Source organism: Rhinopithecus bieti, unplaced genomic scaffold (genome assembly GCF_001698545.2).
Source record: "Rhinopithecus bieti isolate Rb0 unplaced genomic scaffold, ASM169854v2 scaffold_36008, whole genome shotgun sequence".
Lineage (NCBI taxonomy): Eukaryota > Metazoa > Chordata > Mammalia > Primates > Cercopithecidae > Rhinopithecus > Rhinopithecus bieti.
The window spans coordinates 2,332,383-2,348,381 of NW_016816204.1; the positions used below are offsets into that span (position 1 = coordinate 2,332,383).

Genomic DNA, 15,999 nt, shown 5'->3' on the forward strand with positions numbered 1-15,999 from the left:
TATATATATATATATATTTTTTTTTTAGAGATGGGTTCTCACCATGTTGCCCAGGTCAGTCTTGAACTCCTGGGCTCAAGCAGTCCTCTTGCTTCAGCCTCCCAAAATGCTGGGATAAGAGGTGTGAGCTACTGCACCCGGCCCGGATGTGCTCTGTTCTTAAAAAAAGTACACATCCTCTATGCCATAGTGATTTATGGACTAAAATCCTAGCATTAGAGGCAATTACAGCTTTTATCCCTACATAATGTTTCAATGGAGAAATGGTCTGGTGGGGGAACACAGTTTGTTGATGCAGAAATGAAGGCCTAGTGAGGCTTAATGTAACAGAAAAGGTGTTACCAGGATGTTAGAGTATAGATAGACCAGGAGGTATCGTACAAATACTTGGAGATGATGATGGTAACCAGTGGAGGACAACAGTAAAAGGAAGTTTCGGACAGGAGAGGAAAAAGCAACACAAGGCCGGGCGAGGTGGTTCAAGCCTGTAATCCCAGCACTTTGGGAGGCCGAGACGGGCGGATCACGAGGTCAGGAGATGGAGACCATCCTGGCTAACATGGTGAAACCCCGTCTCTACTAAAAAATACAAAAAACTAGCCAGGCAAGGTGGCGGGCGTCCGTAGTCCCAGCTACTCCAGAGGCTGAGGGAGGAGAATGGCGTAAACCCGGGAGGCGGAGCTTGCAGTGAGCTGAGATCTGGCCACTGCACTCCAGCCTGGGCGACAGAGCGAGACTCCGTCTCAAAACAAACAAACAAACAAACAAACAAACAAACAGCAACACAAGAGGAGCAGGAAGCACTGACTCCCTGGACAACCAACTTTTTTGTTTTTCAGACAGGGTCTCACTCTGTTGCCTAGGCTAGAGTGCAGTGGTGCGATTCCAGCTCATTGCAGCCTCAACCTCCTGGGCTCAAGTGATCCTCCCACCTCAGCCTCCCAAGTAGCTGGGACTGCAGGTGTGTGCCACCATGCTTGACTAATTTTTTTTTTTTTGTAGAGATGCGGTTTCACCATGTTGGCCAGGCTGGTCTTGAACTCCTGACCTCAAGTGATCCACCTGCCTCGGCCTCCCAAAGTGCTGGGATTACACTGCACCCGGCCCCAACCTTAAGGCTCAATGTGGACATTATGACTAGATTAAGACCTAGAATGTTCTTAAATTTAGGAAGTCCACTAAAATAGCCTTGCTGAGTTTGGGGGTTTTTGTCACAGCCTCATCCAACCCCCAGCAAATTTATTCTCACAGTCAAGTACACAACACTCATGTGCTTACCATGTTTCACCTGTTTAAGCGTGGATGCCACTTGATAGCTAAAAACAGATTCGCAGAGGAATCTCTCAGAGCCATCTACAAACAAAAGGAGAAAAGGTTTTAATCTGCTGTAAGGGTTTTATGGCTTCTGATAAACCAAGTAAACTTGTTTCTTCTTTCCCCTGCTTCTACATTCAGGGTCTAGTTCTCAGTGTTTACAAAGATGGGATCTGTTTCATTTAGAACTAAGACTGTTATAAAAGCTATTTATTCTATACCTAGAATATTAAAATAGTCCCTCTACTTAAGAGTTTAAAAATAGTGTTTAAAAAAACAAAAACAAGAAACCTCAGTCTGATGTCCTGGTCAACACTTCCCTCTTCCCAACCTAAGAGTTCCTTAATGTTCTCCTGTATGTCAAGCAAACACTGGCAGCTGACACATTTGGCCATGTGGCTGGCTCCTGTGGTATCAAAATATAAAGGTTCACCAAAACTCCAAATCATTTTCAGTCTAAAAAACAAAGCTAAGGAAAAAACAATTGTTGATTTTTAATATATCAAATTACATCACTCTGATAAACATAGAGCACTGCCGGGAAATTTCATTCTGTGAACGCAAACTGTAACCTTGATTTTCCAACTGAACCAAAACACTGCAATTTGGATGATGATAAGAGTATGGTGCAAGTTCAGAACCTAGCATTGTACTGGTGCCAAGAACTGCCCAATAAGAAGTGGCCAACTCAGTTGCCACAGCACTTGGAAGATGATCATGAAACACAAGCTAGTTCATGTTATTCCTTGTCAGGCAAGAGCTGATACAGCAAAACATATTCTCAAAAATTTATGGCTCATGTAGAAACATTTGATTTTTAAAAGGGTAGCAGAAACCATTTCGGGGATGTACCTTATTGCAAAAATCCTAAAACAAATGGGGAGAGCGGACACAGCTGTCCTTTTTCAGGCAGTACTTCATGTCAGCACTACTAGGCCTCAAGCATTCACCCATCAGTCATGGGTTGTTGTGTTGGCAAGGTATTAAGTGGCAAGGAGACAGGACTAACACATTCTGGCCTCATGCTGAGTTTCACACAAGGGAGATCTTATTTCAGAAGTCACAATAACCAATTACAAAAAAAAAAAACAACTATAGCTACTGTATCCAAAGAGCTTGAATATATAACCAAGAGGGCATCCTTCCAATATTGTCTTCAAAGTGATCAAAAAAAAAAAAAAAAAAAAAAAAAAGAGAGAAAAAGAAAAAAATGAAAGTATAATTATTGGGATGTATACTCTTTATATTCTTCAGAGAGAGTGTTACATTCTGTAAATTCAAACTTTTTTTTTTTTTGAGACCGAGTCTCACTCTATTGCCCAGGCTGGAGTACAGTGGTATAATCTTGGCTAACTGCAACTTTCACCTCCTGGGTTCAAGCAATTCTCCCTGCCTCAGCTTCCAGAGTAGCTGGGACTATAGGCGCCCGCCACCACGCCTGGCTAATTTTTATATTGTTTAGTAGAGACAGGGTTTCGCCATGTTGGCCAGGTTGGTCTCGAACTTCTGACCTCAGGTGATCTGCCTGCCTTGGCCTCCCAATGTGCTGGGATTACAGGCATGAGCCACCATGCCCGGCCTTCAAATCTCTTTTAAACATATTGTGTGATACGGGATATGATCCCATCTTCTCCACCCCATCCCATTTCTCTGGTTGAATATAAGTTACTTCTGAGCTGCTGATCACCAAACTGGGCAAATAAATATTTTCAGTTTAAATTGACAAAATAATAGCTGGGTGTGGAGGCAGAGATTGCAGTGAGCTGAGCTGGTGCCACTGCACTCCAGCCTAGGTGACAGAGTGAGAATTCATCTAAAAAAAAAAAAAAAGTAACTATTACACTGACAATCCGGTTTAAAGATCTAGACAAGGTAATACATAACTGAGTTTTTTTTTTTTTTAGATAAGAGCAATGAACAGCAAGTAACTACAAATTCCATGACAGGAAGAGGGACTGTTGAGAACATTTGACACCAAAGATGTAATTTATTATAGGTCTTCTGTGTAAACGGTATGTCAGTAGTCATCATCCTATTCATACTCTTGCTTAAAAAGTCCAATTATAACTCATACTTTATTTTAGAAAGAGGAAAGCATAGATAGAGTTTACTTCCCAGGTGGTTTGATCCTGAACTTTAGGATTATACACATGGCAGTGGGAATTATGGGCTATAAGGATCAGGCCAACATGTATATGGAAGCTCCTGGAAGTGCCCCCTCTCACTTATATTTAATCACAGGCACCATTAGGATAAAATGGTTAAGTTGTGATATTTGCATATTTTCCTTGGTAATGAACTTCAAAGCAAAAGGATATAAGCTAAACTTTCAAAAAGGCACCTCTGCATGTCACTCTACCACACCATATGCCTGTGGAACACACTTTTGCTGATTTGCAGCTCCCTATTAACCACAAAGTCCAACTGCTTCTTAGCCACCCTATTAGATGTGATATCAGTACCAGTCTAAAGCCTGGAGAGCAGAGTCAGTTGGGGGCAATCTCTTCCATTTAGAAACTGTAATCAAACCCTTTGTAACACAGCAAGTAGCAATACATCAGCTTTCCTCGTAAGGGACAGGCAAAGGTTATAAACAGGGAAAAGTTCAGTAAATTACCCAAATCTAACACCATCCCCAAATCCAATAAATTAGGATGGTAACAAATACATTAAAAAGAATATTACCTCACAGTAGGAAATTAGACAATGCCAGATAATTTATACTTCAGTGGCTACAATGTCTCTAAAATATAGCCACTGATGGGCTGGAAGGCAGTCTTTAATGCGCTCAGTAATAACTGGGTGAGGACAATTTTGGTCAAGGGCAGGAGAATGCTGAAAACTGCTGCTTATGTGAGGTGTCTGTTCTCAGACAGCAGAGGCACAAAAAAGTTAATTCACAAGGTTAACTACAGATGATTTGGGTTTACTGTACTAGACTCATGAGGATAAAACATCAAGTTGAACCTGCTGAGATTAAAAACAGCATCCATCCTTGATTCCTAACTAGTTTTGTTCCTTACTCTTGACAGGCAACCCTGTGCTCTATTTTCATATTCTTTTTTTTTTTTTAAATGGAGTCTCACTCTGTCACCCAGGCTGGGGGGCAGTGGCATGATCTCAGCTCACTGCAACCTCCGCCTCCTGGGTTCAAGCAATTCTCTCAGCCTCCCGAGTAGCTGGGACTACAGGCGCATGCCACGATGCTTTTTTTTATTTTGGTATTTTTAGTAGAGGCCGGGTTTCACCATATTGGTCAGGCTGGTCTCAAACTCCTGACCTCAGGTGATCTGCCCGCCTTGGCCTCCCAAAGTGCTGGGATTACAGGTGTGAGGCACCATGCCTGGCCTCTATTTTCATATTCTATTAAACTATTACTGGTCAGGTACATGTGTGTTAGATTTATTGTATAACAGAATAGTATCACCTATAAACATGGTAGAAAATGCTTCCAAATCCAACATCCTTACATTAAGAGTACTCTTTTCAATTTAATATTCTTGATTTGACCAAGAATATTAAATGGGTTTAGGGGTTGCTATCTCTACATTATTTTTCACAGTCTTTAAGTGTAAGCAGCTTTAGGATTATCGGTAAAACTTGAAATCTAAGAAACACAATCAAAACTGTGCACTGTGTATTTATACTCACTATAAATGTATCCTACAACAGAGACCCAACACATTTCTCCATGAAGCATATTGAGATGGAATAAAAATGGATAGATCTATAACTCATTAGAACGTCAACATTCAGACTAATCTCAGAAGCCTTTCTTCTTCAGTATCCCCACATAATTTGGTGTATACTGACAAAGAATGCTGATAGCTTTGAGACTGTGGAGGTAACTCCTGTATTAAATTCCTCTTATAGCTAAAATTTAAATGACTTTAATCTTAGAGTTCCATTATTGAATACTGATTCTTCTGCTGCTATAAAACTCATTAAGCAATTTAAATGTCTCCCACTTTTGATTTGTTTTGTGGGAAACTTCCTCGATACTAGATCTCTGCTGCATATAAATGAAGTCATAATATAGTTTTAGCACCAAATATGGTAACAGGGCCCCAACTGTTCACTACTTCCAACCAGACTCAGTAATACTAACTTGAGTATTTAGTTAACACAATTAAAGAAAATAAAAAGGCAAAGAGAGAAGTATATATATCACTAATTACATATGCTACCTGGTCATCTACCTCACCACTAGTCATAACCCAAACCAATGCTAGGGAGCTCTACGGTCCCAGAGTCCCCCGGTGGTTTCCTGTCACAAATGATTTTGGGCTTAACCCATAACTCTTTTTATTATTTCTGATTATTCATCACCCCCAAGGCCAACTATAGTTTGTATCTTTTCTTTTTTTTTTGAGACAAGGTCTCCATCACCCAGGCTGGAGTGCAGTGATGCAATCACAGCTCACTGCAGCCTCCACCTCCCGGGCTCAGGTGAACCTCCCACCTCACCTTCCTAAGTAGCTGGGACTACAGCCACATGCCATCACACCTAGCTAATTTTTGTATTTTTTCTAGAGACAGGATTTCATCATGTTGCCCAGGCTGGTCTCGAACTCCTGGGTTCAAGCAATCTGCCTGCCTCAGCCTCCCAAAGTGCTGGGATTACAGGTGTGAGCCACTATGCCTGGCCGATGGTTTGTATCTTTGTCACAGATATTCCTAGATTAGTGTAAAAATACATTTGTGTAAATTTGAAATATTAAGGCCAGGCACAGTGGCTCATGCCTGTAATCACAGCACTTTGGGAGGCCAAGGTGGGCAGATCACTTGAGGTCAGGAGTTGAAGGCCAGCCGGGGCAACATGGCGAAACACTGTCTCTACTAAAAATACAAAAAAATTAGCCAGGTGTGGTGGTGGGCACCTGTCATCCCAGCTACTTGGGAGGCTGGGGCAGGAGAATCACTTGAACCTGGGAGGCAGAAGGTGCAGTGAGTCAAGATTGAGCCACTGCACCCCAGCTTGGGCAACAGAGCAAGACTCCGTCTCAACAACAACAACAACAACAAAACAACAACCAAAAAATTGCAATAAAGGAAAAAAGATCAATATATAATTAAGCACTAAAATGCTAGAATCAAGTAAATTTTGAATCCTTAATAGGTTATTCCCCAAAGCTTTTTTTTTTTTTTTCGAGAGAGTCTTGCTCTGTTGCCAGGCTGGAGTGCAGTGGCATGTTATCGGCTCACTGCAACCTCTGCCTCCCAGGTTCAAGTGATTCTCCTGCCTCAGCCTCCCGAGTAGCTGGACTACAGGCGTGCGCCACCACATCCAGCTAACTTTTTTTTGTATTTTTAGTAGAGATGGGGTTTCACCATGTTAGCCAGGATGGTCTTGACCTCCTGACCTTGTGATCTGCCTGCCTTGGCCTTCCAAAAATGTTGGGATTATAGGTGTGAGCCACTGCACCCGGCCTCCCAATGCTTTTAAAAAATTTATTATTATTATTTTTTGAGACACAGTCCCATTCTGTCACCCAGGCTGGAGTGCAGTGGCATGATCATGGCTCATTGCAACCTTGAACTCCTGGGCTCAAACAATCCTCATGCCTTGGCTTCCCAAAATGCTGAAATTTTAGGTTTGAGCCACTTCTGGTCCCAGTGTTTTTCAAAATATGGAAGACTGCCTTCATGAGAAGGGCCTGGATGCTGGTAAAAAATGAACTCCTGAACTACACCCTAGACTAATTCAGAAGCTCTAAGGTGGGCCCAGAATATGCATTTTATTTATTTATTTATTTTTTTGAGACAGAGTCTCGCTCTGTCACCCAGGCTGGACTGCAGTGGCACGATATTGGCTCACCGCAACCTCTGCCTTCTGGGTTCAAGTGATTCTCCTGCCTCAGCCTCCCGATTAGCTGGGATTACAGGTACATGCCACCATGCCTGGCTAATTTTTGTATTTTTAGTAGAGAAAAGGGTTTCACCATGTTGGGCAGGCTGGTCTCGAACTCCTGACCTCAGGTGATACACCCGCCTCGGCCTCCCAAAGTGCTGGGATTACAGGCGTGAGCTACAGTGCCTGGCCAGAAATGTGCATTTTAAGTAAACTCTTCAGGTGATTTTTATGCCTCCTGATAAGAATTATTAGTCTAGCTCTTCAAATGACATGGTTACAGCCTGTACCCTGATCTTGGCCAGTCAGTCAGCCAATGATGCTGAACAAGATAGTGAATGATTTGATGCAAATCTGGCTCTGGTGCTAGAAAAACCACACAGCATCATGCTGCAGTGGGTCAGGAGTCATGTTCACATAAAAGGGCACTGTATTAGCTTTTATTCCCTCTTAGAACCTTTCTGACAGGGTGAATCTATCTGTAGATTAATCATACTATAAAAAAACACATCAAACCTACTACCATGGGAGGTAGACAGCTGCCAGGATAAAGCAAACTGGAGTAGGAGGTCAAGAGAATTCCTGGATTCAGTGCTGACTCTGTTTTTTTTTTTTGAGATGGAGTCTCGCTCTGTCACCCAGGCTGGAGTGCAGTGGCTCGGTCTTGGCTCACTGCATGCTCTGCCTTCCGGGTTCACGCCATTCTCCTGCCTCAGCCTCCGGAGTAGCTGGGACTACAGGCACCTGCCACCATGCCCAGAGAATTTTTTTTTTTGTATTTTTTAGTAGAGAAGGGGTTTCACCGTGTTAGCCAGGATGGTCTTGATCTCCTGACCTCGTGATCCGCCCGCCTCGGCCTCCCAAAGTGCTCGGATTATAGGCGTGAGCCACCGTGCCCGGCCAACTCTGTTTTTTTGAGACAGAGTCTCATTTTGTTGCCCAGGCTGGAGTGCAGTGGCATGATCTCGGCACACGGCAACTTCTACCTCCCAGGTTCAAGTGATTCTCCTGTCTCAGCCTTTCCAGTAGTTGGGATTACAGGCGCCTACCACCATGGTCGGCTAATTTTTGTATTTTTAGTAGAGATGGGGGTTTCACTGTTGGCCAGGCTGGTCTCGAACTCCTGGCCTCAAGTGATCCGCCTGCCTCGGCCTCCCAAAGTGCTGGGATAACATGGATGAGCCAGAGTGCCCACCCCTACCTCTGCCTTTAACCTGGTCAAATCACTTAACTTTTCTGGATCTAAATAACTTTAGATGACTTCCTTGATTTCCAAAGTCCTTTTCAGCTCCAACATTCTGATTCTGGAGCAAGACTGTTTTTAAATATATTATTTTGAGATGGGGACAAGAGATGAAATGTAGAGCTGAAATCAGGGCAAACTCATCTTTAATCCACTTAATAGCTTCTTTACAATTAATATTCATTGCAGGTCTGAAACCAATTATTCAGAAAGCAGCATGAGATCACCTTCTAACATCTCTCCAGCTCCTTTGGGGTAGGTGAAAAGGGCTTTCCGTGGTGGGGCAAGGTCTGAGACACTGAAACCAGATCCAGTGACAGAACTTCCACTGACCCCACCAGCTGAGGAGGATGATGATGAAGCAGCCATTTCCTCTCTAGCAGAGTTCTTACTTCACTACAGAGAAAGAAAAACAGCAATTGGCAAGTTTATGGAAGTGAGAGTGACAACATTTCATTCTAGCTGCCGTAAGGGTCAGCATGCAGTTTTGTAGAGTTAGCTCCCCGTTTTTCTGTCCTCTCTACTTTCACGGTATTTTATTGATGTCTCAGGCCAAAATATCCGTCAGGTTTTGAACTGAAAATAAGCTTAAGAATAGTATATCTACTTAAAACACGAATTCCTACCATTAGCAAACTGTTTATGTCAACTGAGATTGACTATGGGTGATTTATGAGTTATGAAGGTGTGATATGGCAGTGCCAAGGCAGAGATTTGACTGAGGAAATAAGTTATATGAGGATAAAAGCATCACACTTCACAGGACAGTTTGTCTTGGATACATCCTGATCAAGCCACATCAAGAAATTATAATATTTTCCAAATAAAATTCCAGAGTAACACTGTGTTCTGTTCCCAGGGAAGGGGAACTAGTTAGGAAATACCTATTGGGCCTTCTCATTAAAAATTAACTTTTGGCCAGGCACAGTGGCTCATGCTTGTAGTCCCAGCACTTTGGGAGGTGGAGGCAGATAGATCACCTGAGGTCAGGAGTTCAAGACCAGCCTGGCCAACATGACGAAACCCTGTCTCTACTAAAATTACAAAAAAATTAGCTAGGCGTGGTGGTGGGTGCCTCTCATCCCAGCTACTCGGGAGGCTGACGCAAGAGAATCGCTTGAACCCGGGAGGCAGAGGTTGCAGTGAGCCTGAGTGACAGAGCAGGACTCTCTCTCTCTCAAAAAAAAACAAAACACACACAAAAAATTAACCTTTTCATTCAAATGTAATACCCAAACTTATCACTTGGTGGCGTCCCAAAACCAGAACAAAAAGTTCAGGAAACAATCTTGGAAATCACGGCCTATTATGAACAGAGCACCTGTGAGTGTTTAACCTTATTTCATATCAAAAAATGCAAATGTTATAGAGAAAACTGTCCTGAACACATGACACCTTACTAAAGTTCAAAACAAACACTCTCTTTGCCACAGAAGCTTACACGACTTTACCAAAAATTCTAAAAAGTGTATATAGTATTTTATTTCCTTTTTTTTCTTTTTTTTTGAGACACAGTCTTGCTCTTGTCACCCATGCTAGAGTGGCACGATAGCAGCTCACTGCAACCTCCACCTCCTAGGTTCAAGCGATTCTCCGATTCTCCTGTCTCAGCCTCCCAAGTAGCTGGAATTACAGGCATGAGCCACTGTGCCCATCTAATTTTTGTATTTTTGGCAGACACGGGGCTTCACCACATTGGCCATGCTGGTCTCGAACTCCTAACCTCAGGTGATCTACCTGCCTTGGCCTCCCAAAGTGCTGGGATTACAGACATAAGTCACTGCACCTGGCCTCTTTCCATTTTTTTTAAAAACAGAGATGAGGTCTTGCTATGTTGCCCAGTCTGGCATGTATATATGTATGTACGTACGTATTTATTTACGGAGTCTCACTCTGTCGGCAGGCTGGAGTGCAATGGCATGATCTCTGCTCACTGCAACCTCTACCTCTCAGGTTCAAGCGATTCTCCTGCCTCAGCCTCCTGAGTAGCTGAGACTACAAGCGCCGCCACCACGCCCAGCTAATTTTTGTATTTTTAGTTGAGATGGGGTTTCACCATGTTGGCCAGGATGGTCTCCATCTCTTGACCTCGTGATCTGCCCTCCTCGGCCTCCCAAAGTGCTGGGATTACAGGCATGAACCATCATGCCCAGTCAGTCTGGTCTTTAACTCCTGGTCTCAAGTGATCCTCCCACCTTTTTTCCCAAAGTCTCACTGCGCTCAGCTCTCTAAAAAGTGTATACAGTATTTTTTAAAGAAAAAATGGCCAGGTGTGGTTGCTCACACCTGTATTCCCAGCACTTTGGGAGGCCGAGGCGGGCAGATCACGAGGTCAGGAGTTGGAGACCAGCCTGGCCAACACAGTGAAACCCCATCTCTACTAAAAATACAAAAATTAGCTGGTCATGGTGGTGTGCGCCTGTAATCCCAGCTACTCAGGAGGCTGAGGCAGGAGAATCGCTTGAACCCGGGAGGCGGCGGTTGCAGAGAGCCAAGATTGCACTATTGCACTCCAGCCTGGGTAATAGAGTGAGATTCCATCTCAAAAACAAACAAACAAACAAAAAAATTAGCCGGCTGTGGTGGTGGGCACCTGTAGCCTCAGCTACTCAGCAGACTGAGGCAGGAGAATCACTTGAACCTGGGAGGTGGAGGTTACACGTTTAATTGTAACCTGAGATAATATGCCCCAACTACCATTGGCACTCCAGCCTGTGTGACAGAGCAGACTCCGTCTCCAAAGAAAAAAAAAAAAAAAAAAAAAAAGGGTTTAGTGACACGCTGTCTAATAGAACTTTCTGCCATGACGGAAATGTTCCAGTGTTCTATTTCTGCACTGCACAATATGGTAGCCACTAGCTTCATGTTGCACCTATAAACTGGTATGACTGAAGAACTGTATTTTAAATTTTATTTAATATTAATTAAAATTTAAGTAGCCACATGTGGCTACTGGCTGCTGTAATGGATAAAGTTCTAGTATTTAGATTAAAAATAACTTTATATTGATTCGTACACTTTAAAATGGCTAGTGGTTAATTTTATGTTATGTGAATTTTAACCCAATTAGAAGAAAGGACCTCAAAAAGGATTGTACGCTGGTGGTTCACGCCTGTAATGCCAGCACTTTGGGAGGCCGAGGCAGGCAGATCACCTAAGGTCAGGAGTTCAAGAACAGCCTGGTCAACATGGCGAAACTCCATCTCTACTAAAATGCAAAAATGAGCTGGGCATGGTGGCAGGTGCCTGTAATCCCAGCTACTTGGGAGGCTGAGGTAGGAGAATAGCTTGAACTTAGGAGATGGAGGTTGCAGTGAGCCGAGATGGTGCCATTGCACTCTAGCTTGGGCCACTAGAGCAAAACTCCATCTCGGGGAGCGGGGGTGGGGGGGAGGAAAACGGATTGTAAAATGAATTTTCCTCTATAATGGTCAGACAGAATTTTAGCTGAGCTGTTTTTTTTTTTTTTGTTTTTTGCTTTTTGGCCAGTCAGGTGAAGCAGCGGGAGTGGAAAAGAAACAAAGATATCTGTAACTGGTGGTGATCAGTTAGTGGAAACACCATCGTACCTAGACCAGACTGAATTTTTTTCTTTCTTTCTTTTTTTTTTTTGCTAGTTGCAAAATGAACATATTTATTATAAAAAAGTTGAAACCTATTGTTTTGAGGCAGGCTCTCGCTCTGTCACCCAGGCTGAAGTGCAGTGGCGTGATCATGGCTATTGCAGCCTCAATCTCCTGCGCTCAAGCAATCCTCCAACCTCTCAACCTCCCAAGTCGCTGGGACCACAGGTGCATTCCACCATGCCCAGCTATTTTTTTTACTTTTAGTAGAGACAACTTCTCACCATGTTGCCCCCAGGCTGGTACAGATCTCCTGTCTCAAGCAATTTTCCCACCTTGGCCTCCCAAAGTGTTGAGATTACAGGTGTGAGCCACCATGCCTGGTTGAAATTTATGTTTTTTTCTTTTCTTTTCTTTTCTTTTGAGACAGAATTTCCCTCTTGTTGCCCAGGCTGGAGTGCAGTGCCGCAATCTCGGCCCACTGCAACTTCTGGCTCCCGGGTTCAAGCAATTCTCCTGCCTCAGCCTCCCAAGTAGCTGGGATTATGGACATGCGCCACCATGCCCGGCTAATTTTGTATTTTTAGTAGAGATGGGGTTTCTCCATGTTGGTCAGGCTGGTCTTGAACTCCCGACCTCAGGTGATCCACCCGCCTTGGCCTCCCAAAGTGCTGGGATTACAGGCGTGAGCCACCGCACCTGGCCATGTTTTTTGAAAATAGAAAAAAGTGAGGAAATGAAATACAAATATAAAATTTATATACATAAAATCCAGTTTCCTAGTAAGGAAAATGATACAGTATGTCTTGAAACACTGGCTGTTCTGTTTGCTTAATTTTGTGATGAAGATTTAAGGTTGTTAGAGAAGCAGAGCTTGGTTTCTGATTTCATCACGTCTATAAGTAACACTGATTAATAGTGAAGTGGGAACCGGGAACAACGGTAGGACAGCTATTATAACAAGACTGTCAGCAAAAATGCAAATTGATTAATGACATTTTATTTTATTTTATTTTTTTGGAGACAGAGTCTCACTATGTTTCTCAGGCTGGAATGCAGTGGCACGATTTTGGCTAACTCCAGCCTTGACCTCCTGGGTACAAATTATCCTCTCACCTCAGTCTCGCAAGTAGCTGGGACTACAGGCGCGTGCCACCAAACCCCACTAATTTTGTTTATTTTTTGTGGAGATGAAGTCTCACTGTGTTGCTCAGGCTGGTCTCCAATTCCTGAGCTCAAGTGATTCTCCCACCTCAGTCTCTCAAAGTGCTGGGACTATAGGCCTGAGCCACTATGCTCAGCTGACATTTTCAATCTTGTTATTAGATCACTCTTCCTTTTTTCTCTGAGCTCTGATAACTTTCCAAATTGTACTCATATCCACAGAGGCAACATCTTTTGGAGTTAGATTAATATCCAATCTTCCGGAATACACTGGGTCAAAATATAACCTGACAAGTTTTGAATTGTTTTGAACTTAAGCAGTAAGGGATCAGGTCCAAATCTCTAAGTGAATACCTGGTGGGATTCAAATAAAGTATACAGACAACTTAGCCACCTTTTGGAGAGTAGCTCAGTCTTTATTTCCCATCAGTTCAGAGTAGAACCCACGGTGAACTGTATATATCTTACCTAAGATTTAAAACTCTATTTTTCCTACACCCTGATAAATGCTCTATTCAGTTGCAAATGCTTTATACTTTATATTTTGAAGTCAGGTGCTCAGCAGAGCACCCAAGCAACTGCTAGAGTGAGGACAGCTTCAAAAGGTAGCCACAATGTGACTTCTAAGCTGAATATAATCAAAGGAATTCCCTTTCATCCTGTTTTCTTTCACACTCTCAGAACTACTATCGTTCCATACACAAAACAGCCAGGGTTAAAAACTGGAGCACAGAATTAGCACAAAGCTAACTTTAAATAAGCAGTTTTCTGCTGAGGTGGAAGGATAAACCTAAATAACTTCTAGCTCTAAAGATTTCAGTTAAATTTTGAACGCTACCAGCAAGTGGTAAATGAGAGTAAAGCAAAACTAATAAACCCTAGGTTGTAACTGCTCTCAGGGCAGGCATTAACTGATCACCAGAACCAAACATAACACCTGGCCTATAGTAAGGAAATAGCTGTTCATTTCAGTGAATGTTTGCTGAGTGAATTAAATATTTCACAGAAACCACAGATTCCTTAAAAGTCATCTAACCCAACTTCCTCATTTTATACATGAAAAAATAAAACTGAGGTGTAGAGACAATTTTAGCTTATCTGCTGTGACATTCTGAAGCAATGGCTTGTTGGCATGTCATTTGTCATGTGCAAGGTAAAGCAGCATAGTGGGTAAGATTATGAAGCCTCTCTGAGTTCTGGTTTTGCTACTTACTTGCTGCAAGACTGTGGACAAATCATTTCACCCATTTATGCCTAGTGTTCCATTATTGAAACGCTAAGCATGTGGGAGTTATTTATATCCTACAGCTCAAGGTCATTGCCAAGGTCTGATGGCAAAAATGTAAAAAATTGCAACTTCTGGCATTTTTTTTTTTTTTTGAGATGGAGTTTCGCTCTTGTTGCCCAGGCTGGAGTGCAACGGCACGATCTTGGCTCACTGCAACCTCCACGTCCGCCTCCCCCTCCGGGATCTTTTTGTTCCTTGGTTGTCTTATCTGCAAAAGGGGAAACAGGTTGAGTACCCTTCATCCGAAATGCTTGGGACTGGAGGTATTTTGGATTTCGGATTTTTTTCCAGGTTTTGGGATATTTGCATTATACTTAATGATTAAGCCTCCCAAATCCGAAAATCTAAAATTCAAAATGCTCCAAATAGCACTTCCTTTGACCATCCCATCAGTGCTCAAAAGTTTTAAATTTTGGAGGATTTTGGATTTCTAGATTAAGGATACTCAACCTGTAATAACATTACCTACCTCACACAGGTGTGACAAAGATTAATTAATACACGTAAAACACTTGGAACGGTTACAGGCTTAGTAAACACTTCATAAATCTTGGCTATTCAAAATCATTAACAGAGAGTTACTCCTGAGTGTTTTTTCCTATGCAGATCCCAGTTTTTCATACTTACTATGAAAAAACCTCATGGAAAAAGTCTTAATTCTCTCCATCTGAGTCAGCAAGCTCCCAGAGGCGAAAGAATCTGCTCAGGAGGAGGGCCAATACCTTCTATTAAGCACTTTACAATTTTTTTTTTTTTTTTTTTTTTTTTTGAGACGGAATCTCGGTCTATTAAGTAAACTTCTCTTAAGCACTCCAGGCTGGAGTGCAGTGGCGCGATCTCGGCTCGCTGCAAGCTCCGCCTCCCGGGTTCACTCCATTCTCCCGTCTCAGCCTCCCGAGTTGCTGGGAACTACAGGCGCCCGCCACCACTCTCGGCTAATTTTTTGTATTTTTTTTAGTAGAAACGGGGTTTCACCGTGTTAGCCAGGATAATCTTGATCTCCCGACCTCGTGATCCGGCTCGCCTCGGCCTCCCAAAGTGCTGGGATTACAGGTGGGAGCCACTGCGCCCGGCCTACACTTTCATTTTAAGGTTCATGATCTTAAGAAACATCCTGCCACCTTCGAAGTCTTTCTACCCTCAATGCCGAGCACAGAACCAGGGTCACAGTGTTTCCACAGTGCTTCCTGAGCATTTCGGATGAATGAATGAAGAACAAATGACAGAACGCAGGGCTCAGCAAAGGTCATGCAGGAGATAGACAAGCGTGGTGTCATCAGTATTGGTTCATTACGGATTTTTTTCTCATTATGCAGATCTATTCGCACAACTCTATTTTCAACTAGTCTGCGAGGCCCACCGGAGGTGCTCAGTAATGTTTTGTTGAACAAATACTGATGAAGTATCCTGGGATTTGGCCCTGTCAGGGAAGTTGGGGCTGACAGTGGAGGTCCTCACAGGAGAGTAACGATGCTTTGTGGACAGATTGCTGTGTCCGAGCTAAGATGCTTAAACATTTACTTCATGTACGGCAGGGATGACCTCGCATTCATAGTTTTTTTTTTTTTTTTTTTTT

At 42.9% G+C, this 15,999-nt stretch overlaps 1 protein-coding gene across 1 annotated transcript in view; it reads right to left on the minus strand.

Moving 5' to 3' along the window:
* The window catches only part of ANAPC16 (anaphase promoting complex subunit 16), a 17,261-nt gene extending 2,817 nt beyond the window's left edge, over positions 1–14,444 (minus strand). Inside the window, exons 1-3 of the mRNA XM_017854582.1 lie at positions 14,349–14,444; positions 8,636–8,804; positions 1,279–1,353 (exon numbers count right to left, since the gene is read on the minus strand). Coding sequence (XP_017710071.1) covers positions 1,279–1,353; positions 8,636–8,777 — 217 coding nt within the window. The 5' untranslated portion in view covers positions 8,778–8,804; positions 14,349–14,444. The remainder of the gene's footprint in view (positions 1–1,278; positions 1,354–8,635; positions 8,805–14,348) is intronic.
* Between the last annotated feature and the right edge of the window lie 1,555 nt (positions 14,445–15,999).